The 24657-nt window shown below is 39.7% G+C and overlaps 1 protein-coding gene across 4 annotated transcripts in view; it reads left to right on the top strand.

The window, feature by feature from the left end:
• The window catches only part of SENP2 (SUMO specific peptidase 2), a 31447-nt gene extending 15498 nt beyond the window's left edge, over nucleotides 1-15949 (top strand). For 3 of the 4 annotated variants that reach the window (XM_028100931.2, XM_028100933.2, XM_028100932.2), the window contains 10 exons: nucleotides 863-957; nucleotides 1384-1435; nucleotides 2247-2313; nucleotides 3921-4097; nucleotides 5399-5530; nucleotides 7423-7626; nucleotides 8254-8333; nucleotides 11126-11210; nucleotides 14010-14105; nucleotides 15648-15949. In XM_028100931.2, coding sequence (XP_027956732.1) covers nucleotides 863-957; nucleotides 1384-1435; nucleotides 2247-2313; nucleotides 3921-4097; nucleotides 5399-5530; nucleotides 7423-7626; nucleotides 8254-8333; nucleotides 11126-11210; nucleotides 14010-14105; nucleotides 15648-15710 — 1051 coding nt within the window. In that variant the 3' untranslated portion in view covers nucleotides 15711-15949. The remainder of the gene's footprint in view (nucleotides 1-862; nucleotides 958-1383; nucleotides 1436-2246; nucleotides 2314-3920; nucleotides 4098-5398; nucleotides 5531-7422; nucleotides 7627-8253; nucleotides 8334-11125; nucleotides 11211-14009; nucleotides 14106-15647) is intronic. The other variant, XM_088025143.1, reaches the window with a different exon arrangement.
• Nucleotides 15950-24657: the final 8708 nt, after the last annotated feature.

Raw genomic sequence — 24657 nt, 5'->3', positions numbered from 1 at the left:
GAAGTCCTCCATTTTAGAGACAAGATTAAAGTCACCCCAGGTTATAGAAAGTTTTCCTTATAAGACTTCTTGTTAAATACTCTAATGCTTTGGGCAAGTAGATGACAGTGGCAGAAGGAGCTGATATTCACCTTATATTCACCTGTAAAAAAAGGGACCAAAATATGTGAGTACAGGATTGAGGCACGCAGGATAATTCTAACAAGTGGTGTGAGAATACACAGCAGGGGTGGGGGGAATCCTGGAAATTATGTAACGGCAAGTTGAAGGTGAAAAAGTCAAAAGGCTTTCTAGTTTGTTGAATGTACAAATTAGCAAAAGATTATTTGTCTGGGAATTTTAACTTTTGTTGTGAGCTTTTTTAAAATTTCTTTCTCTGCGTTTACTCAGGCAGAATGTTAATATTTTCTCTGTTTTGACTAGCCACTGTTGGAAGCAGCAGTATGCTTCAAACTTTGCTCGTGTCATGTCAGGAAAATCCTCAAACTATTTTGCTGTTTACATTCCTGCTTTTGTTGTATTGTTTTAGGATCCATTTCATTATGTCATTTAAAATTTTTCATCTCTTAACTTGAGTTTTGTCACACTGAGCTTTTTTGGTTGAGGTGGTGCTGGGGATTGAGAACATCCAATTTTACCAACGTTGAAACTGGAGGTTAGGTAATTTGGCTGAAATATTAGCATCAGGATTATACTCCTTGTATCCCAGTCCCAGATGGTGCTATGTTGCATTCTCTCATAATTTGATGTTACAGGGTAATCAGTAACCCCTGTTTTGAGAAGCTTGTCAGATGGAAATAATGAATATTTATGGTAGACTTTCCTTTTGTATCTGACCTTCTTCACTTTTTGTGTTCCTAAGCTCTCAAAGAAGTCAGATGGACACATTAAAGACCAAAGGCTGGGGGGAAGAGCAAAGTCACGGAGTCAAAACAACTCAGTTTGTTCCAAAACAATGTGAGTTCCCAGATTTAGCCCTATCTCCGTATATTGACCTTAGTTCATGTGCACATAAAATTGAGAAATGACATCCTAGTGAAAGATGGTATACCAAAGTTTAAATCGTCAGACCCCAGGGCTTTGACTTGGGCTTATCTAGTACAAGTAGTTTAGTTAAAAGACTATTTCTAGATGAAGTAGATTCAAAAGATACCTCTAGATTATTATTCCTAGCTTCTACTTAGCAAATATTCTGTGAGCCTAAAATTAGTTTCTTAATATTTATTTTATTAATTTCTTTATATTTCTCCACTAGCTGTTCACTAAATGGCACTAAATGATAAGTGAATGTCTTGATACTTTGGAAACTGCGTAAGTTGAAATTCTAGCTAGATGATTGATTAATAAAGGAAACATTCAATTTTTTCTTTATCATCTTCACAGACAGAGTTGTTGAAACAAGGGGACCTTTATGCTCAGTGAGAAGTGAGAAGAGGTACATGGTTCAGTTCATTCTAAGTCTTCTTTTGATATATTATTTTCTTTATAAGCTATATCGATGAATAACTATGTCTAAAGAATTGTGAACTCTCCCCAGCTCTGGTAGCTGGTCAGCATATATGGGTACATGGGTGGCTGTTGTGTCGGATCCCCACCCTAGCTCGGAGGGTGCCCTTCTCTCCTGGGCATTAGGGCTTCAGAGATGCAGGTGCCACTTAGATAGGTGTGTGGTTGTGGTGGGCATCTTTAGGAATTAGCACCTTTCAGTGAAGGCAGTTCTGTGTGCCTTTAGGATTTTGGATGATAGTTCCTTTATAGCAGAGTTTGGGGTAAGCTCTGGCCCATTGTCCAAATCTGGTCCACCTGCCTGTTCTTTTTAAGTAAAGTTTTATTGGAACGCATCCATGCTAATACATTTACATCCTGTCTGGTTGTTTTTAAGCTATGATGGAAGTTGAGAAGATGTGACAAAAACTATAAGACTTGGGGAACCTGGGTGACTCAGTCTATAGAGCATGTGACTCTTGATCTTGGGTTCCTCAGAATCATGAGTTTGAGCCCCATGTTAGGGTTACTTAAAAAGAAAAAACAACAACAGCAAAAACCAAAACCTGTAAGCCTTGCAAAGCTCAAAATATTTACTATCTGATCCTTTTTCAGAAAAACTTTGCTGACCCTGGGTTTAGAGGAGTATATAAACTCAAGTTGGTTTTTGTTGACAAATTATTAAGTCTTATTTCTAAAACTAGTCTCACATGTACAAGTTAAAATTATCCAGTCTATATTCTCCCAATATTTTTCCTCAGGTGTTGTTCAAAGGGGAAAATTTCTGATACAGAGAGGACAGTTGGAATCAGACTTGAAAATGAAGGTGTAAGTGGAAACCCTAGTTAAATTTTATGTCATTTTACTCTTTGACCTGACCTGTGTTAAAATTTTGGTGCTCATGAAAAGTAAGAAAGATGAAAAATACTACTTTGATTTCTAATTTCATTGTTTTCTTTGAAAAAAGCAGCAGGCATTGAAGATACACAACTTTTGGCTTCCTTCTGAATTCCCGGATGTTTACCTCTGTATGGTAGCTACCTTTTTCATAAGAGAGACCAACTTGCCTCCATCCCAGCCCTGTATCTATAGTGCCTGGCTTCTTTTGGAGAATTTAAAAAAACCATACGGTCTAGGAAAGATATGTTCAGGACCTTCATTTTAGAGTCAGGATCTCAGATTTATTTGAAAATACTACCAATCTAATGCTTAATTGGATTTTACATTTTTCGGTGTACTGGAGTACAAAGTGTTCTGGTGATCTCCATAGCAATACCAACATTTAAAATAATAGCAGCAGAGTGTTTTGCTAAACACTCTGTATCCAAAAGAAATACATTTCTAAATTAAAGGCAAACTTGATGTTTTAGATTATTTCACATATTAGATACATAGAAATACCAAAGTTTAGGGTGCTGCTTTATGTGAAGTATCAGCTCGATCAAGTTTTTCTTCTCCCATTAGACCTCTTTGTAAGGAAGAGTATAGGTCTCAGAACATCCCCGTTCCCAGTCATTTGGAGCAAAACCTTCTGTATTGAGTTATTGTTTATCGCCTGTGGAACACCGGCTAAAAAGGCGGGGAGCTATGCCTGAGAGAGGACAGAGAGGGAGCACATTTGGAACCTGGGTAAAGACTACCTGGTGCTTCCATCTGTGCCGAACCTGAAGACTGTGCTGTCTGGGGCCGTGGGGAGGAGCCAGCAGCTGCTGGTTTCCTAGGACCAGGATCCCTGGCAGTGAGTTACGAGTGAAGAGTACTGGCTCAGCACGTTGAGACCAGTGTGGTTCTCATCGAAAGCTCTCTTTCTAACTCAGTTTCTTCATTTTCAAAGTTGGCCTACTAGATGCCTTAAATTCACTATTAAAGGTTATGTAGGGTCACAATAAGGAAGGATATTGTCAAGAGTTTCTAGAATGCTCGCAGAATTCTATTTGCTGACCTGAATGGTGCTTACATATGTGTTAATTTTACAAAAATCAAGTGGTATGTAAATGTTTGTACATTTTTCTGTAGTAAATAATTCCTTTAAAAAAATGAAATGGAGCAAGTTTACTTATTATAAGGATAGTAATGCTTTATTCTGAGTGATGGGATTATAGGTTTTGCTTTTCTTAAGCATTCCAAAATGTATTGTAACCATCTTATTTTTCATTGGCCTAAGAGAACTGAAAATACTTTTCTTGCTGCCTACAGGGAAAGTGATGAGTGTTCTCTTTCATGGTTTGTAATTGAGGCATCCTGTGAACCTTAGATCTTGAGCATTTTTTTGTTCCTCTTGCAGGGACAGGCAGATAGACAAAATCTCCTTCACTTACTTGGGAGATTTGCCTATTCTCTCAGGATAATGGCACTGTTTATGTTTCATGTGTTATATATGTTTATATGTGTAAATATCAAACATGTCAATAGAATATAGAAACTTTTTTGATCAGAGGAGGGGACACCAGCTGGAACCTGACCTATCCGAAGAGGTGTCAGCCCGACTCCGCCTGGGCAGTGGGAGCAATGGCTTACTCAGGAGGAAAATGTCCATACTTGAGACAAAAGAAAAACATTGCTCAGGCAAAGAGAGGGATAAAAGGATGGATGATCTTCTTGAACTTACAGAGGTATTATTTCTTGCGTTAATCAGAATAAGAGGCATGTTTTTAAATAACTTCAGTTATCAAGACTTGAACACATGTTTTATTTTGAGGAGTTTCTCCAGGCTAGGGATGAGTGTATGAGAGAAATCAGGTCCAAGGGATGTCCAGTCACTGGCTGCACTGATCATTAGTGATCTGTGAAGGTGGCCTAAGGGATCAGATCAATGTTCAGCAAATGTGAGTAGACATATTTGTCACATATCTTGGAATGTAATGGGTTCTTTGCAGATTTATCTTCAAATATTTTGGGTTACATAGTATGGGTTTGGCATTAGGAATGAGCTCATTGCATTTTTAAAAAGTGATTATTATTTACTAAAATGTCCCTGTTATTGATTATTGCATTTGAAAATAGTAAAAACTTATTTGAAAAACCAAGGAAATGAAGGTAGTTAAAAATTCTCATTTTAAAGGTGAGCCTGTGTCTTGGCTCCTTTTCCAATGTTGTTTTAGTAGGTGGTAGTCCTATGCAGTGAGAACCTGTTGAGCACTTACTATATATTGGACACACAAGTGGAGAGAGCCGTAAAACGGCACAATTGTATGCAGTGGAGAAAGCAGGATTTCAAATATTTGAATGAAACTAATTTCTTTTGCGTGTATAGATTCATCTCAATAGCTTAAATATGCATTTATCTGCATAATTCTTCAGAATAGTGAAGCCATCTGTTCCGTGAGGATTCATTTGGTAGACCACTGCCTTGTTTTCCAGTTTCTCCCTGTTTGCTTATTCCCTTCATGTCCAATCTGTATAGTATCATCTCTTAGGGCACCTAATTCTATTACTTTGATGATTTTAAATAAAAGTTTAGTAGGTAAATAAGGAAAGTGTGAAAATCCTTTAAGAGTATTGTGAAAGGAACAAAGGCTAGAAAGTTAGACACCCCTGGGTTCCCTGCTAGGCTCTTCCTTTTAATAACTGTCTGACTTTGAGCACATAACCTGAGTTCTCTGAGCTGCACCTCTTCTATAAAATGGTGATAATACTTTCCCCACAAGCAGGGATTAATGATGTGCTTCATCATTAATGTACCATGTTTGGCTCATAGTGGTCAATAAATGGTAGTGGGTATTGAAACTATACTTGAAGTGTAAATACTATTACCAGATTATTGTTTCCAGAAGCTGGTAATTGAACTAACATTTTTATAACCATTAGTAAAACTGCTTTGTATTATAGAGATGAAAAGCTTGTTTTAGCCTCAGACTCTTGAAATCTGATTGTGGTTCTATTTAAAATACATCCTCTGGACTTTCTAATTCAGGACATGGAAAGGGAAATCAGTAATGCCCTAGGTCATGGCCCACAGGATGAGGTCCTAAGTAGCGCTTTCAAGTTGCGAATCACTCGAGGTGATATCCAGACCTTGAAGAACTACCACTGGCTCAATGATGAAGTAAGTTGTTCTTTTTTCCCCTATTCTGTCATTATGCCTAACCATTTACCATCTATAACCAAAGTGATTTCTACCTAATTATAAGGGGTTGGGAAAGCAGCTTTTGGTTTCATTTAAAACAGAAACATCTCAAAACTTAAAACAGTGGTCAATTCTGATTCTTTGCTGCCTTTAATTAGCCATGTTTTCCTCTTCTGCATCAGTGCTTTGTTTCATCTACCACTTCATTTACTAGTAGTCTTCAGTGACTTTTTTTTTTTACAAATTTGTTTTTGTTTTTTTTTTAAGATTTTATTTATTTATTTGAGAGAGAGAGAATGAGAGCACGAGAGGGAAGAGGGTCAGAGGGAGAAGCAGACTTCCTGCTGAGCAGGGAGCCCGATGTGGGACTTGATCTTGGGACTCCAGGATCATGACCTGAGCTGAAGGCAGTCACTTAACCAACTGAGCCACCCAGGCACCCTATTTATTTGTTTTAAAGTAAGCTCTATGCCGAGCATGGGGTTTGAACTCACGACCCTGAGATCAAGAGTTGCGTGCTCTACTGACTCAGCCAGCCAGGCACCTCTTCAGTGACATTTTTATTTATTTATTTTTTTTAAGATTTTATTTATTTATTTGACAGAGAGAGAGAGCACAAGCAGAGGGAGTGGCAGGCAGAGGGAGAGGGAGAAGCAGGCTCCCCGCCGAGGAAGGATCCCGACGCAGGGCTCCATCCCAGGACCCTGGGATCACGATCTGAGCCGAAGGCAGACGCCTAACCGACTGAGCCACTCAGGCACCCCTCAGTGACATTTTTATAAACCTTGGGTGTGGCTGATGAATAGAAGGAAGCAGCAAGCGATACTTACTTTATTTTATTTATTTATTTTTTAAAAGATTATTTATTTATTTATTTATTTATTTGACAGAGAGAGAGAGAGACAGCGAGAAAGTGAACACAAGCAGGGGGAGTGGGAGAGGGAGAAGCAGGCTTCCCGCCGAGCAGGGAGCCCGATGCGGGGCTTGATCCCAGGACCCTGAGATCATGACCTGAGCCGAAGGCAGACGCTTAACGACTGAGCCACCCAGGCGCCCAAGCGATACTTATTTTAGAGGAATTCTTAGACGAGCCATTTTATTTTTTCAGTAATAAAGGGATAGATTGATCACTGTACATACATGTATATATAAAATGTGTCTTTTTCTTTATTTGAGTGATAATTGTAAAAATTTGCCTAATTGTCATCTTGTATCCTTACATATTTAGCTAAAACTAGCTCTTAGTTCTTGCACATGTTCTAGCTGGTCCTTTCCCTAACTCCCCAAAGTCCCTGCATTTTCCCCCTTTGCCTTCCTTTCCATCCCCCCTAGACTAATGACATAAAAACACATTCTTATAAAACTAGTATTTTTGTTTTACATTATAAATGGTATATATTTATTATAGAAAATTTGGAAAGTACAGGAAAAGTAAAATGAAAATATCATTCAAAAGTGCCACCACTCAAAAATAAAATATTAATGTTTGGGTATATTTTCTTCCAGTTAATATTTTTTTATATATAGTAAACTTTATGAATAGTAAAATTCAATTCTAGTTAATATTTCTGCATATTTTTTTCATGTGATGTAGTTGCATACACCTTTTCATTACTGCAGACTTTCTCCTTAAGTTCCTTGGCTCTTTTACTCACATACTTCAGAAGTACAATTTCACTCCTTAATTCCTCCCATTTTGTACTCATTATCTTTTATTTTCCTTATTATGCTGTAAACAATCCTTTCATCCCCATCTCTAGTACATTCCTTTCCTGGAGTTTCTTACCTTCTAATTCATCCTAACTTAGGTAGAAATTTAGTTTTGGTAATGTACTTGCCACATTCTGACGTTTACTCCCTTGGTATTACAGGTCATTAATTTTTACATGAATCTTCTGGTGGAAAGAAACAAAAAACAAGGGTATCCAGCACTTCACGCATTCAGTACTTTTTTCTATCCCAAATTAAAGTCTGGTGGTTACCAAGCAGTGAAAAGATGGACCAAAGGGGTCAATCTCTTTGAACAGGAACTTATTCTGGTGCCTATTCATCGGAAGGTACATTGGAGCCTGGTGGTGAGTTGAGAAGGTTAATTGTTGGAATCTGTATAATGGCTGTTTTGAATAATGAAGGCTACCCTTTTCTGCCCAGTTAAAAATCCAGTAGTACATATAAAGGCATACTCTGTAGAGTCCCTTGGTTCTTGAGTTGAACAACTTAGAAAGCTAGATGGCAATTAATTGAATTTAAATAAAAAAAAATAGAAAAAAACCCGAAAGATTAAATTACACACACACACACACACACACACACATAGCTAGATGGCATACAGGAAGACAGGAAAGGGTTTTAGTACACATATGAGTTCTTTATTTGATTTCTTTAGTTTTGTTTACAAGATGGTACAGATTTATTATAGAAAAGTAAAGGTATAAAGAAAAAAAACAAGAACAAAAAATCTCATCACTTTGAGAGGACCACTAATGTTTTGGTGAGTAAGTTTCTAGGTTTTCTCTGGGACTAGAAGTATATACTTTTATAGAAATGAAGCTCATATCATCTGTGATAATTTATGAAAAATGTGTCTTAGAAATCCATTTATGTTGGTACTTGTATTGACTTTTTAAAAGATGCTTTTCCTTTTAGAAATAAAATTCTATTGTGGTTAAGATGTTTCTGGATATTGTATTTTTCCACTGTAGGTGATAGACCTAAGAAAAAGGTGTCTTAAATATTTGGATTCTATGGGACAAAAGGGCCACAGGATCTGTGAGATTCTCCTGTAAGTAAAGGCTGAAAAACTTTACTGTTGTGTCATTATGCCCTTGTTAGCTCGTCTACCTTCTGTTTAATCCAGGGAGGCTCTGGTGGATGGTAGTTTAATGTTTAGTGAAGGCTATTCTCCCAGTTGTTCAGGAATTGACTTGAATTCATCTTCTTATCAAAAAAAACCCCTAATACCTGATCTTAACTGAGAACTCTTATTTAGTAGCATTAGTGGAAACAAGTTTGTCCTGCACTGTAATATAAAATATGTCTTATTAGAATCCTGTGATTTGAATTAGGTTTCTTTTTTTTATTTTTAAGATTTTCTTTATTTATTTGACAGAGAGAGAGACAGCGAGAGAGGGAACACAAGTAGGGGGAGCGGGAGAGGGAGAAGCAGGCTTCCCGCTGAGGAGGGAGCCCGATGCAGGGCTCGATCCCAGGACCCTGGGATCATGACCTGAGCCGAAGGCAGACACTTAACGACTGAGCCACCCAGGCGCCCCTGAATTAGGTTTCTTTAGTATTGATACATTATTCCGAATGTTCTGAGGAACTCTTAACTAGGGTTTTATTCCTCGAATTCTTAAACCCACTCATGTCTCTGCTTTCCATGATAGTTGGGTTCATTTCAGAACCAAGAGAACTTTTAAGTTAAAGCATATGGTTTGTAGGCAACCATTTCAAATAGTAATTGCTAGAAACCTGCCTTTAAAGCATAGCCCCTTATAGTAAGCTGTGCCAAGTGGTGACATGAATTTCACAGTGAGGAAGCAGTTCAGTAAGAGCAGTCTCTTTTGAAACCCTTCTGCTCACTGGAAGCAAATGGGGGTTCTCGTTTTTAATTTTAGTAAGGATACTTGAATAAGTTTATAAGGATACTTTAGTAAGGAACCTCTTAAACGAATGACAAGAAAATTTGTTATTAACAGTTAGTTCAATTCTCTCTTTTTCAATATTGTTTTGGTGTAAAAGATCCGTTTTATTTACTATTTATCTTGAATAGAAAGTTTAAAGAGAAGAGAGTTTGAAAAATCATAAGATACACTGAATTGTTTATAAAACAGTTATTTCCTTCTAGTCTTTTCTGTTTAAGATGATATAAAATGTGCACACATACATGTGTGCAGACACATACATATTATCACATATATAGAAATGTTCTTGCTGAAATCATACAGCAAAGTTTTGTGTCCTGATTATAACAGGATACAAAAGAAAAAAGCGTACCTCCGTCGCACCTGGCTCTTTGCTCTTTCTCCCTCTCCCTCCTGCGGGGGTCTGAGGCCCACTCCCTTTCCTGATGCTCCCAGTTCAGCTTTTCTTGACATTTTTTGCATTATTACCTCCGAGAAAAATTTAATTTCTCCATGATGAGAGAAAATTTTGCTTAGGAATAAGACTTTTTGTTTGTTGGGTTTAGAGGGCTACAAACCTTTGAAATATCTAAGATTCTTGCCTTCCAAGAACCAATTTCCAGCCCCCCCCCCCGGGGGGGTGGCGAGATGGCTCCCACTGAGAGTGCATGCCCTGGCACCACTGGTGCTTGTTGCCTTTACATGAAGCTTAGGATGAGAATGGAAATGCCTGGCTTAAATTTGATAACCCTCGGAAGATCTGGATAAACTTAAATTACTCTTAATACTTAAGTATGTATCTCCTAGGAACAAGGAAGTTCCCTTACATAATCACAGTGTCATTATCACACTGAAGAAAATGAGCCATCAGGGGCACCTGGGTGGCTCAGTCAGTTGAACGTCTGACTCTTGGTTTTGGCTCAGGTCATGATCTCAGGGTTGTGGAATTTAGTGCTTAGCTGTGCCGGGCTCTGCGCTTAGCGGGGAGTCTGCTTGAGATTCTCTCTCTCCCTCTCCCTGTCTCTCTCAAATTAATTGATTAATTAATTTTAAAAAAGGAAAATTAGCAATCAGTCATATGTAACTTTTGGCTCATGTTCTGATTTTCTCAGGTATGTTTTATAGTTTTTTTCCCTAATCCAGGAAGCCGGTCAGAGTTCACAGGTGGATTTCATGTCTCTTTAGTCTAATTTAGATTAGTCTTCCTTTTTTCATTTTTCATGGCAAAGGCTTTTTTTGGGGGGTGGGGTCTAGGCCAGTTGTCTTGTTTTATATCTATTCTAATTTGTAATTGAAGTATAGTTGACACACAATGTCACATTAGTTTCAGGTGTATAATTTAGTAATTTGACAATTCTTTAGTTATGCGGTGCTCACCACAAGTTTAGATACTTTTAGATCTTTTTTCAATTTCCAGTATAGTTAACATACAGTGCTATATTAGTTTCAGGTGTACAATGTAGTCAGTATAGTGATTCAACCATTATAGAACATTGTATATTAATCAGTGTGCATCACGGTAAGTGTGCTCTTAATCCCCTTTACCTGTTTCACCCATCACCCCACATTTTATATCTATTTTTAAGTGAGAAAAAGCAAGTTGTAAAATGAAGTACTTTTTAAAATAAAGTGTATGTTTTTAAATTGTGTGTGAGTAGTGGAGAACTAGAAGAATACACAGCAAACTATTAATAGTAATTACTGCTGGAATGGCTATTATGAGGTCTTTTGCATTTTATATTTTACAGGTTTTAATTTTCTAAGGCATGTCCAGTTTTTGTAAGCAGGAAAATGAAATTTAAAAACCAAAAGCAATCACATTTTTAAAAAAGCTAGTGAAGATGGATTTGAGAATAGCCCGTCTGTTAAACATCCTTTGTAATGTCCTTTGTAATCATAATGATAAGTCTCCACAGGGATTCATCAATATATTCCTTTGTTGTTTTTTTAGTCAGTATTTACAGGATGAAAGTAAGACCAAAAGAAATATTGATCTGAATCTTTTAGAGTGGACCCACTACAGCATGAAGCCACATGTAAGTGATGATCATCTATGTTTGAAGTGCCTTGTTGCCTTTACTGACTGTGGCATATTATGTAGACTCGGCTTCTTCCCTCCCCTCACTCACTCATACCCTTAGGCATGCATTCTCCTGAAGTATACATCTTAAGAATTATCTACTTCTAAATCTTTAGAAATTCACTTAACCAAGATGTCTGCTTTTTGGCCTTTATTTCTTGGTTAAATCTAAATGTTGGGGCAGCTGGGTAGATCAGTTGGTTAAGCATCTGACTCTTTTTTTTTTTAAAGATTTCATTTATTTGACAGAGATAGTGAGAGCAGGAACACAAGCAGGGGGAGTGGGAAAGGGAGAAGCAGGCTTCCCGCTGAGCAGGGACCCCGATGTGGGACTCGATCCCAGGACCATGACCCAAACCGAAGGCAGACGCTTAACAACTGAGCCACCCAGGCGCCTCTTTTTTAAAGATCTTTATTGAGGTGTAGTTGACATAAGAAAAATGCATAGTTAAAGTGTACAATTGGATAAGTCTTCACATAGATATATACATGTGAAACCATCATCATACTCAAGATAATGAAGATGCCCATCACCCCAAGAGCTTCTTTATGCCCCTGGGAACCCTTCCCTCCAGTCCCATTCCCATGCTACACAACTCATCTGCTTCCTGCCAATTTAACATGCTGTTGCTGTCCACTATTTTAGATTTTTTGGAAAGGCCTATGAATCACACATCATTATCACTATTTATATAAACAATGGTTGTTTACATTTACCTCTATCTTTATCAGTTTATTGGCTCTGCATTCATTCTTGCATCTCAGACTTTTCTTGGGAGATCACTTTTTGGAAACACATCATTTAAAAATTCTTCTAGTCAACGTCTGGTAGTAAATATTCTAAGTTTGTGAAAATCTGAAAATGTGTCTGCTTCACCTTCATAGAGGAAAGATGTTTTTCTAGGTACACAGTTCTAGGTTGTCAGTGTTTGTTCACTTAGAACTCTGAAGATAAGTCCACTGTGTTCTGGTTTCCTTGTTGCTACTGAGACATCTGATATATAGTTACTGTTCCTTTGCAGACAATTTGTCCTTTCTTTCTGGATTCTTTTAAGCATCTGACTCTTGATTTTGGCTCAGGACATGATCTCAGGGTTGTGAGGTTGATCCCGCGTCAGGCTCCACAGTCGGCAGGGAGTCTGCTTGAAGATTCTCTCTCCCTTTCTTTCTGCCCTTCCTCCTGTGCACCCACTCTCTCTCTCTCCCAAATAAATAAATAAATCTTAAAAAAAAATAAATTGTGGGGCGCCTGGGTGGTTCAGTCAGTTAAGTGTCTGCCTTTGGCTTGGGTCATGATACCAGCGTTCCTGGGATCGAGCCCCGCGTTGGGTTCCGTGCTCAGCGGGGAGCCTGCTTCTCCCTCTCCCTCTGCCACTTCCCCTGCTTGTGAGTGCTCGCGCTCTCTCTTTCAAATAAATAAAATCTTTAAAAAACAAATTGTAAACATTAACCATACGCTAGCATGTCTCTCAAAAAAAGCTAATAAACTCAAGTCAGCTATTTTTCTTGGTTGGTGCTAACGAAAGTTTAAAGTTCTTGTTACTTACTGGGAATTTTGTTTATTTAGGTCTTAGGTCCCATGCCACAGGGTCCTCAAGAGTCGAGTATGCTCTTTGTGAATATGCTTTGTATTATACTTGCCAGATTTGAATCTCATTCAGGGTTTGAGAATGCATACATTTTTGAGTCCTAATGGCTTCTTTTTAAAGTAAGCTGCATGAATTCAGTTTTAGCCCTCACCTGTGTATAATGGCTCCCCTATCTTTTCTCAAAGGATTTTCCTTTCTAAGTTGAATAATTAGAAGGTTAAGCTTTGAAATTTCCTGAGGAAAGCATAGGTGTAAGGAGTCTGTTAGGGTGAGTAGCATGTTCTGGTATGGGGGACATAATAAAGAAAACAAATTGTGTGTTGGAGTCTGTAGTTCTCTCCATTCTGTGAGAGATGCTGTGCTCAGTACCTACCGTATGTGTGGGTGTTGTGCATGTTCAGACAATCTTTTCTTTTTTTACAATAATCATCTGTATTTCTTTGAATAAAAAAATGAGCTTTTGTCATCTGGAATGTTTTCCAGCAGGGGATTCAGACTCTCTTTTATTCTTACTATCTTGTGCTCCTTAGAGCTGACAGCCAAAATGCATGTGGGGCTGGCCAAGATTAGGGCCGCAGAGGCCCGGGGAGTGTGAATTTAGCTCACGTGGATTGGTTTTGGGGCCTGCAGCACTGCTTGCAGTAAGCTATGCTTTTGCCTCAGGACAGAATTGAGCCATCAGAGCAAGATCCTGATTAAAGTCTTATCAAGAGGCATTTTTTTGTTTTCCCTGTTTGTAGCTGTGGGAGTCAAAAGTTGTGGTCTTATTTTCCTGTCTAGAGAAGCTAAACCCTGGAGTATTGAAATAGGTTAGTTGTTTTAATTGAGCCATATTTAGCCCTTTTCAAAATTTATAAAGTGCTTCTGAAACCATTCTCACTAGAATTCCTGTTCCTAGTAATAAATTTTCAGTTTGGTTTCTTAGTATGAGAGCCAAGAGATGGAATTCTCACTTTGCTTTTCTTTTCCTTGCTGAAAAATATTTTCTGTGCGGGTGACGAACTCCAGTCATGGTGGGAGTTCTTATGCCACATAAAGACTGTGTTTTTGTAGTACCTTTATAATATTGTTTATCCACTGTAATATTTGTAAGAAGTCAAAGGAGTTTGTGTTTGATGACATTTTGTCCCTTTCTCCCCCACCCTCCCTTTTTTTTTAAATTTTAGGAGATTCCTCAACAGTTGAATGGGAGTGATTGTGGAATGTTTACTTGTAAATATGCAGATTATATCTCTAGGGACAAACCTATCACATTTACTCAGGTGAGTGGAGCCCCCTCCTCACCCACTTACTTGTTATCAAAGAAGATGAACTCCAAGCGGGTTCCCGGTGCCTGGTGCACAGTAAGGTCTGAAGAATGGCCCCTTTGCCACCGCTCTTGCTCTTGTAACCCTTGGCCGTGGCCCTGCTCCTGCTGGGATCAGGGTTTGGCACTGCATCTGCTCTTAGGTTTCTCCTCCTTTTTGGTGACCAGTGAGGCAGTTTGCCTATCTCCGAACTCCAGTGTTCACTAGCTCCTGAGTATTACTGGTATTTTTGGCCAAAGGAGGAGGTAAGTAAGAGTGTGTGTGACAGCCCGGGGAAATCAGGCCTTGTGAGAAGGTAAGCTGCGGGTCTGAGCTAGAACTACAAATACTGCCTTCCCCTTCTGTGCTGGTTACTTGAGGTTCTCCGGGGCTCTGTATTTGAGCGGGAATTCGAGTGTGTTGGGAACTCTTGAGAACTTATGTTTGTAATAATAGATTCTCAACCGTTTTATAACTGAGTCAGGACAACCCCCTTTAAAATATATTTTTCTTCAGCAGACCTCATTTGGGTAGATGTTGTCTACCAGACTACTTACTGAATAGGACTGATAACCCTATTCCAAGCTGGTGAGCAATATGAAGTAACTAGGGCTCCCATGCTGAATCACTACAATTCTAGTCTAAAATAAAGGCACTTTTTATTGGTTAGTTTTAGTAGTTTTACTAAGAATAAATGTGATTTTTTTTTTCTACTCTATGTTTTGAACTATTTAAAATAACTTACACATCCATGTATTAAGACTTTTTAGGCCCCTCCAGGTAGGAAATCACTAGTTTGTAGTAAAGTGATATATCCATCTTATAATGAGATACCAGGAGTACCTCAAGGGTGTGAACTTCTGATTTCATCAAAAAGAGGACTAGTTGAGTTACAGGTAATTTTGGATTTGTCTTGTGTGTTGCTGCTTTGAAAATTGGCCCATGTAGTGATTATCATAAAGCAGAATAATATATTGAGCAAAGCCATTTCCTTCTTTGATGCTTCTAAATAACAAGGAGTTATTTGCTCTCTGAACCTACTGACGTGAGATTTGAAGGACAGAAGTTGCCATTTGAACAGAATTGACAATGTATAACATTTGGTAAAACGGAGAAATTTTTGAATGTTTTTTCCTTTATTTAAATAGAGTTCATGTTTTTCTCGAAAAAGCAAAATACGTTCATTTTAGAATGTTCTGTAAGTATATGTAAGTAGAAAAGTTTCGTATTATGCTACCACTTGGGTGTTTCCATTTTGGTTCACGTCTTTGTGCTATGACATAGTTGTGGGATTCTATTGTATAATTCTGCAACCTGCTTTGATTTTCCTTAACATGTAAAACTGCTTCTGATACAGACAATATAATAAGAACATTATAACCTCCTTATCTTTGGCTTTGTAAGTCTGAACCATGACATAAAAGAGTCAAGGCTTCTGTAAAGGACATGGTTTATTTACATGATTGTGCCTCGAGGGTTTTACTGTGTGGCATATGATGTGTTGTTTGTGGATTGCAGCACCAGATGCCTCTCTTCCGGAAGAAGATGGTGTGGGAAATCCTTCATCAGCAGCTGCTGTGAGAGTGCCCCGCCCAGTCCCTCGAGCTGCTGGTGGTTCTGTCATGGAGGACGGATGTTTCCATATACCTCATGCATCGTGGGTTCAGAAGTCCCTGCATCACCTCTGTTGGCTCACAGGTCCTGAGCTGTAGGACGTGCGCGCCGGCCTCGCCTGCACCCTGGTCCTGACGTGGTGTGTGGAGGTTCTGCCTGCAACCCCCTGTGTAAGCCTGTGCCTGCTCAGAGCCTGGACTGTTCAACCCACACAAGAACAAATGCTCATTAATAACTCTTTCTTTTTTTAAAGATCTTTTTTTTCCCTATGAATGTGGGCAATGCAGGATTTATTCTATGATTTGTCTTCTGTTTGTTCACGTGTGTTCATTCGCTCACTCATTTGCAAACATAACGGGCAGTGGCCGTTTGCTGCTGCTCTTACAGTTAACTCTGAATTACCTGTTTGAACTATTTATTTTTGAAAGGAATGTTAATCAAGCTCCACTCCCAGCTGAAGATCCAGAGGGCAATCAGTGCGGGGAGGAAGGAAGTGTTAACTAACTTCTCTAAGGCTGGAGCAGAAACTGCCAACTCGAAGCTGGAGATCCTGTGCTGGAGGCTTGACGCTGCGGATGCCAGGAGAAGTGCCGCGGTGGAGGGCTCCAGTTGCCTTCCAGAGCAAGTCTGACACTACAGCACCCGCACGGAGGGCGTGGACAGGCAGGGCTGTGGCTCTCCAGGCGGCTTCCAAAGAGTGTCGTGGTCATCCTAAAGAGACCACTCTTTCTGGAGATGAGGTGACTTGGCTACTCTTGAAACTGGATTTGAAGTAACTGTAAGCCCTAAATCTTCGTTTTCATCCCATATCTGGTTGAGTATAAACCTCAGAATTGTAAGGGCTGGCCTGGGCTCTTGATGTCAAAAGATACGATTCAGCGTAAAAGCTATTTTTCCTCAAAAGTTTTTTTTTTCTATATATAAAACCGAAATTAAGTTTTGTACTCATTAGGATTTACGTCCCTCCTTCCCCCATTCCATCCCCACTGAAATTTGGAAGAAAATTTAGTACTTGGCTCTGAGGCTGCCAGTTATACAATGATCTATTTTGCATATGAAAGTTTGTATTTACCTTTTTTGTTCATTAAAAACTTCCCAGTGGTTACACATTTTTAATTTCAGAGAGTTTAGAGTTGGTCAGAGCATATTTTGCAAGATCTAGTGCCTAGTGTTGCTTTCCTGGTGTAATAAAGGCTGTCTGGCGGAACCTGAAAAGTATGTGCTGAAATGACTCCTAATCCTTTCCCCACCTAAACCCCCCACACTTGTCCTGGCGCACAAAGGCAAGGGGGGAAAACCAGAAAAGTCGGGCATGTGTTCGCCATGAATCAACGTGTCTGCCCTCTGGAGGGCATGGCCGCTGGGCACAGAGGCATGGTATTGTAGCCAGTTTTTCCTGAGACGTGTCAGAGTCTCCCATGTAGGATCTGGGGCCCGGCAGAAAATGTTGTGCCTACTTGATAGGCACACCAGAGGACATGTGCTGGATGAGAAGTAAAAGGGTGAGTTCGTTGTGCAGAGTCTCCCTCAAGCTTAGGCTGCACACAGCCTTTCCTGGAGGCTACCAGAGCTGTCTCAGTGAGTGTTGGGATCAAGCAGCTGGTATAGCCGAAAAGCTGGAGAATTTACCGGGTCAGCATTATACTAAAAACCTGGTTTCCACTTGGCTCTTAGAGGTTTCACCTGAGAATTTAGTGCCTTAAGATTTGTTCCACGTGGGGTAAATCCAGTGAGGAATGGCGGTTTGTATTCCACCCCGGGGAGGGACAACGGGGTTTCAGTCGTTTGTGTTATGCAAGGATCTGAGGGGCTTCTTCAAGCAGCTGTCGCTGAGCTGCCCACTACTATGTACTCTTCAGGACAGCCCTTAACAGTCTCCCAGGACATACGAAATCGATGAGAGCAGAGAGTTAAGCTAGAGAACAGCCTTCTAGTTTACCCCGAGTTCCTGAATTTAATAGGAGTTACCCCAGGCCGTGCTTCTCTAGGCCACTGACGTGTCTCTCTTGGTGCAGAGAAACTTGTCACTAATAGAATTTTTATTTCTAAGCAGCTTGTGAGAAAAGCAGTCAGGTGATAAAATCAACAGCTGATCTTACCAGTAGCCAATTATCAACATTAAAGCCAGTGATACATATATTTTTAAATTGCAAGAGTTTAGGGATCTGAGAAAAAAGGTAGAGTGGACCATTGTTCTTTTTTAGTAGCACTCTCTCCTAAAGATTGATAAAGATGAAAAAAAAAATACACAAAAACTCTTGGTAAGCAAGTGTCTTTCTCATGTTTGACCTTATACCAGAGCTGGGATGTGGTGGGAGGGACATATACCTGGGGCATTTGGAAGATGTTCTGGAGAGCCCCATATTCTACCTCAGTTGCCAAAGACTATTAGAACTTCTGAACTATTCCTCTGAAATACTAAGCACAACTTGAGGAATGCCAGGTTAAATGATGGCTGTTTGCACTGTAAGGAGTTGCTTGGTGCTGGGACCAAGGTGTGGGTGTGGGAGAATGTGTCCTTGGAGATCTACTGAACATCAGATACAGAAAAGTCAACAAGCTAGAGAAATTTAAGTCTGTAATAACCTTAGTACTATAGTTAAGCTACATAGTTTAAATTGGGTTTTGTGAACTAATTGGGAACCTGATCTCGTTTCTTTGAGGAAAAACTCTTAAGCACCCAATATTCAAGCAAACTTTTGGTATTGTTTTAAGTTAGAGATCTAGCTGGCTGTATTGCTTTGATAACTTCTTTTTTTTAAGATTTTATTTATTTGACAGAGCGAGCACAAGCAGGGGGAGAAGCAGAGGGAGAAGCAGACTCCCTGCTGAGCAGGGACCCTGATGTGGGGCTCCATCCCAGGACCCTGGGATCATGACCTGAGCTGAAGGCAGACGCTCAACCGACTGAGCCACCCGGGCACCCCTGATAACTTTTTTTCTTTTAATTTACTTAATCTAAACAAGGAAGAGTCTGGGTGTATTGAAACAGTTGTTGATTTTATTTATCAATAGATAAGTAGGTATTAATTTTATGAAATCAGTAGGTGTTGATTTCATCTTATTTACCAATAAATTCATGTCTTTAATTCAGTGGCTTTCAAGATTTTTTTTTTTAAGATTTTTATTTATTCATTTGAGACACAGAGATAGAAAGCATGAGCAGGGGGAGAGGCAGAGGGAGAGGGAGAGGCAGGCTCCCTGCTGAGCCAGAAGCCTGATGTGGGGCTTGATCCCAGGACCCTGGGATCATGACCTGAGCCGAAGGCAGACGCTTAACCATCTGAGCCACCCAGGCGCCCCTCAGATTTTTTTATTGCAAATTTTTTTGTATTTTTTATTGTGACCAGCACATACATGTATATATATTATGTGATTTTATGTAGACACAAAAGTTCTATAAAAACACTACTTACCCTTGCTAAACTGATAGTTCTATTTCCGTTTTTTAAATAAAAATGTAGGTTATGACCACCAACCCACTAATGGACAGAAATCCGGTTTAAAAAGCTCGGCTCCAAATCACCTGACAGCAGGATGCAAATTATATTTAAAACTATAAAGCTGGAGACCACAAAAATATGATAAATGTGGGACTGTTTTGAGATGAATCATTCTAGGAAAATGGACCAGAAGCTTTCAGACCCTCAATGGAAATATGTAAATAGTCCTTATTTTTCAGGTTTGTGTGTTGTCATTTCTAAAATATGTTAAGTACAGGTCCTGTTACTTCTATGTAGGATGTGAAAGAATGGTCCTGGAAATGTGTGTGTTCCATGGTTTTTCCTCCTGCGACGCACAGCAAACATTAGAACAGATTAATGTCTGAACCTCACGTTTCTGAAAACTTGGACATGGAGTCTTTCTTTGTGTGTCACCTTAGAACTGTTCTATGGAACACACTTTGGAAAGTGCCAGGAGAAGTAACATCAAGTTCTTAGAAGAATGTACTTCAAATATACAGTGGAGAAGCCCTGCCCCCGCCCACCCCTGGCACACATACTGGCTACTTAAGGGCATATGGTGACCATCCAGTCTGTAGTCATGCTTTTGTTTTTAATTATATCTGTAATAGGTGTTCATAGTAGAAAAGAGAAATGCTGATAAATGGTAAAGAATGAGAATTCTGCAAACTCACCATTCAGAGTCAATAACTGAACATTAACATTTTGGTATATATCCTGGCCTTTGGTTCATATGCCCCTTCTTATATGTATAAGTAAGTGTGTGAATTGTATACATTCACACATGTATGTTTTTTGTTACTAACAAATATGGAATCATACTATATATATGGCTATATAACCCCCTTTATCTCGAACATACCTTCGTGTCAATAAATACAACATCATTTAGTTGTTGCATAGTGTTCTAGAATATGGCTGTAACATATTAAGTATTGTTGACATACCATCTTGTACCATGTTTGGGTCATTCTCTTAGGAGAAATTCTCATTTAAAATTTCTGAGTTAAATTTAGGTATATTAAAAATTAGGGGAAAAAATCACCTATTGGTATTTTGACTTATTTCTTCTGGCACAGGATAATGATCTGTATCTCCATTGATTTAAGTATTTTTTTAATTTTTATTTCTTAAAAGATTTTGTCAGCGCAAAATAGCGAGCAGCGCACACGTGGGGGGGGGGGAGGGAGAAGCAGGTCCCCCGCGGAGCAGGGAGTCCGATGTGGGGCTCCATCCCAGGACCCTGGGATCATGACCTGAGCCGAAGGCAGACGCTTAACGACTGAGCCACTCAGTTGTCCCTAAGTTTTTTTTTTTTTTTAATTTAAAAATCTTATTTATTTGAGCAAGAGAGAACTCTCGCAAGAGAGATACCACGAGAGGAGGGAGGGGCAGAAGGAGAGGGAGAAGCAGACTGCCCAGGGAGCAGGGAGCCCGACGCGGGGCTTGATGCCAGGACTCCAGGATCATGACCTGAGCTGAAGGCACACGCTTAACTGACTCAGCCACCCAGATACCCCTCCACTGATTTTTTTTTTTAATATTTTATTTGAGAGAGAGAGGAAGAGCTTGCAAGAGCACAAGCAGGGGGAGGGACAGGCAGAAGGAGAGGTAGAAGCAGACTTCCCCGCCGAGCAGGGAGCCCAACTTGGGGCTCCATCCCAGGACCCTGAGATCATGACCTGAGCTGAAGACAGACGCTTAACCGACTGAGCCACCCAGGCGTCCCTCCACTGATTTAATTTTTAAAATATTTTTCATGTGTTGGTCTTCTGGATAAGATCATTCTGAGACATTTACTGTCTCATTTTAGTGGACAATTTTATCTTTTTTTCAACTACTTTACAAAAAACCTGTTATGGGAATCCTAAGACCTACACAGTCATCACCCTCTTTCAGGAGTTACTATAATGTGGCTAATCTGCATGCACTTTTTCATAGGGGAGGGGAGAGTCTGGAGTATTTTTTTTTTTAATTTTTTATTGTTATGTTAATCACCATAACTCATTAGTTTTTGATGTAGTGTTTCATGATTCATTGTTTGCATATAACAGCCAGTGTTCCACGCAGTACGTGCCCTCCTTAATACCCATCACTGGGCTAACCCATCCCCCCAACCCCCTCCCCTCTAGAAACCTGTTTGTTTTTCAGAGTCCATCGTCTCTCATGGTTCATCTCCCCCTCCGATTTCCCCCCCTTCATTCTTCCCCACCTGCAATCTTCTTCTTCTTTTTTTTTCTTAACATATGTTGCATTATTTGTTTCAGAGGTACAGATCTGTGATTCATCAGTCTTGCACAATTCACAGTGCTCACCATAGCACATACCCTCCCTAATGTCCATCACCCAGCCACCCCATCCCTCCCACCCCCCACCACTCCGGCAACCCTCAGTTTGTTTCCTGAGATTAAGAATTCCTCATATCAGTGAGGTCATATGATAATGTCTTTCTCTGATTGACTTATTTCACTCGAGTCTGGAGTATTTTAAAGCAAAACCTTCACATCATTCTACTTAAATATTTAAGAATGTCTCCCTAATAATACTTAAAAAAAAAAAAACCCTCTATCATTTTCACATCTAATAGAATAAGGATTGCTAATGTCATCTAATATTCAGTTCATATTAAAATTTTCCTGGTCATTTAACAAATGTTTTATTCTTCTCATCAGGATGTATAGTGGGCTGAATGAATGGTGGCCCCCAAAATGATAGGTCCACATCCTAATCCTTGGAACCTGTGAATATTGGTGACAAAAGATGACAAAAGATGATTAACTTAAAATCAATTCTCAATTGAATTCTCAATTCTCTTAAAATCAAGTCTCAACTTGAGAAAAGGAATTTACCTTGGATTATCTGGGTGGGCTCAAATGCAATCACAGGCCTTATAAGAGACTGAGTTTTGAGACAGAAGAGGAGGTGTTAAAAATGGGCCTAGGCAGTGTTTATATTTTATACTCATTTTTGTGTGAAAAAAAATCTGTTTATACATCTCTAAAACAAAGTCTGGAAAAAGACACCAAGAGTTAATAATGGTGGTCTGGACGGGCTACTTTATAAACTCGTTTTTGGGGGCGCCTGGGTGGCTCAGTCGTTAAGCGTCTGCCTGCAGCTCAGGTCATGATCCCAGGTCCTGGGATCGAGCCCCGCGTCGGGCTCCCTGCTCAGCAGGAGGCCTGTTTTCTCCCTCTCCCACTCCCCCTGCTTTAAAATAAAACAAAACAAAACAAAACAAAAAAGAGGAGGTCAGACCATGGAAACAGAGTCTGAGGTGACGCCACCACAAGCCACGGAAGCCTGGAGCCACAAAAGCTGGAAGAGCCTCTGGGGAACAAGGCCCTGCTGACACCTGGCTTTTGGACTTCTGGCTCTAGAACTGTGAGAATACATTTCTGTTTTAATCTAGCAAGTTTGTGGTAGGTAGGTACAGTGGTCTCTGAAGTCTAATGCAGGTTCCAAATCCGAAATCTTATTTGACGCGTGCATTGCCTTTGCTGATTACAGAGCTCTGCAGACTCGTACACAACAGCAGTCTCCCTCCTTATACTATTATTTATTAGAGAAACTGCATTTTCCTGTGGAACGTCCCACATTCCAGATTTGGCTTATGGCTCCTTGCTAGGGCTTAACTATTTACACCAGCCCTTGTATTTCATATAAACTGGGTAAATTTAATCTAGCGGCTGGACTGGATCCAGGTTGAAGTAGGTAAGGACACTTCATTGGTGTCCCTATTGTATTGCATCTGGTCGTCCTACTTAGTGGCGCTAAGAGTGATCAGTGGTTCAGGCTGTAAAGCTTCCTATTCATCATCTTCTTGGTTTTAAATTTGATGACCCATTATTTCATTAAGAGGTACAAAATGGTGCTTTTCTAATTCTGTCATTGCTTCTGTGTTCACTGAATTCTTGAATTCTTCTGTAAAAGATACAGTAATTACTATTTGGGTTCCCTGAAATGCACTTCATACAGGAAAGAATATATGATGTTTTGACTCATTAATAATCTGTTTGATGTTCAGGGCACCTGGGTGGCTCAGTCGGTTAAGCGACTGCCTTCGGCTCAGGTCATGATCCTGGAGTCCCGGGATCGAGTCCCACATCAGGCTCCCTGCTCAGCAGGGAGTCTGCTTCTCCCTCTGACCCTCTTCCCTCTCGTGCTCTCTATCTTTCATTCTCTCTCTCTCAAATAAATAAATAAAATCTTTAAAAAAAAAATAATAATCTGTTTGATGTTCAAATTGCCCTATTTTTGGCCTCAGTGTCCTTTTGACAGAATCCCACAAGTCTGTGATAGCTTTCTTGCTTAACAGGTATGATAAAGGCTCATCTTTCACATCTCCTGCTCCAGACCTGAAAGGCCATTTATTGAAGGATTTCTTTTAGTGAGAAATTGTAGAGACCAGAATGTGGGCACTGTTAATGCTGATTACCACTGGGTTATTTGTGCTTCTAGGCCTTTACAATAGCAGACTAAAAAATACTTTTTCTTCAAAGGGAAAAAATGTTTTACTGATTTCCAATTCCAATGTAAGAGTCTAAGGATTTTTTCTTTCTTTCTTTTTTTTTTAAGATTTTATTTATTTATTTGACAAAGAGCAAGCCCAAGTAGGGGGAGTGGCAGAGGGAGAGGGAGAAGCAGGCTCCCTGAGGAGCAGGTTGCCTTGATGCGGGGCTCGATCCCAGGACCCTGGGATCATGACCTGAGCCGAAGGCAGACGCTTAACGACTGAGCCTCCCAGGCGCCCCTAGTCTAACGATTTTGATTTTATATTGTAATCTTGAAAACCCTGGTTGCTAACAACATCAACATAATTGTTTTACCCCATAGTATACTTATAATATTTCAAAATATCAATACCAGCATAACTAACAAGGTTACTAAATACAGTTTAAGATTTCTTTGCAATTCTTTTTATTTTTAGACCATATCCCACTAGAGATTCATAGTGAAAATACACTCTTAAAACCATTTAATTTTTTTCCCTGGTAATTATGCCATCAACTCGATACACAGTTGGATTCATTTGTTCTTGGTGTTTGGGTATTTGCTTTTTGCTTTGTTTTTTATTTTTTAAAGATTTTATTTGAGAGAGAGAGCACACAAGCAGGGGGAGCGGCAGGCAGAGGGAGAGGGAGAAGCAGGCTCCCTACTGAGCAGGGAGCCCGATGCGGGGCCTGATCCCAGGACCCTGGGATCATAACCTGAGCTGAAGGCAGACGCTTAACCCACTGAGCCACCCAGGAGCCCCTGCTTTGTTTTTTGATTATGTAAAACATAAACATTAGTCCAAGAGCAAAACGATGCAACAAGATACATTCACAGTTTCCTTGCCTCGCCCTGTTCTTTCCCTGAAGTCTTAAATTTCAATTCATCTTTTTTTTTTTTTAAGATTTTTATTTATTTATTTGACAGAGATAGAGAGCACAAGTAGGCAGAGTGGCAGA

This window comes from Eumetopias jubatus, unplaced genomic scaffold, assembly GCF_037043125.1.
Source record: "Eumetopias jubatus isolate StellerSeaLion01/CBP00866 unplaced genomic scaffold, mEumJub1_p1.0 scaffold_1, whole genome shotgun sequence".
Lineage (NCBI taxonomy): Eukaryota > Metazoa > Chordata > Mammalia > Carnivora > Otariidae > Eumetopias > Eumetopias jubatus.
Note: the sequence above shows the minus strand (reverse complement) of the source record. Positions and strands in the feature narration are given on the sequence as shown.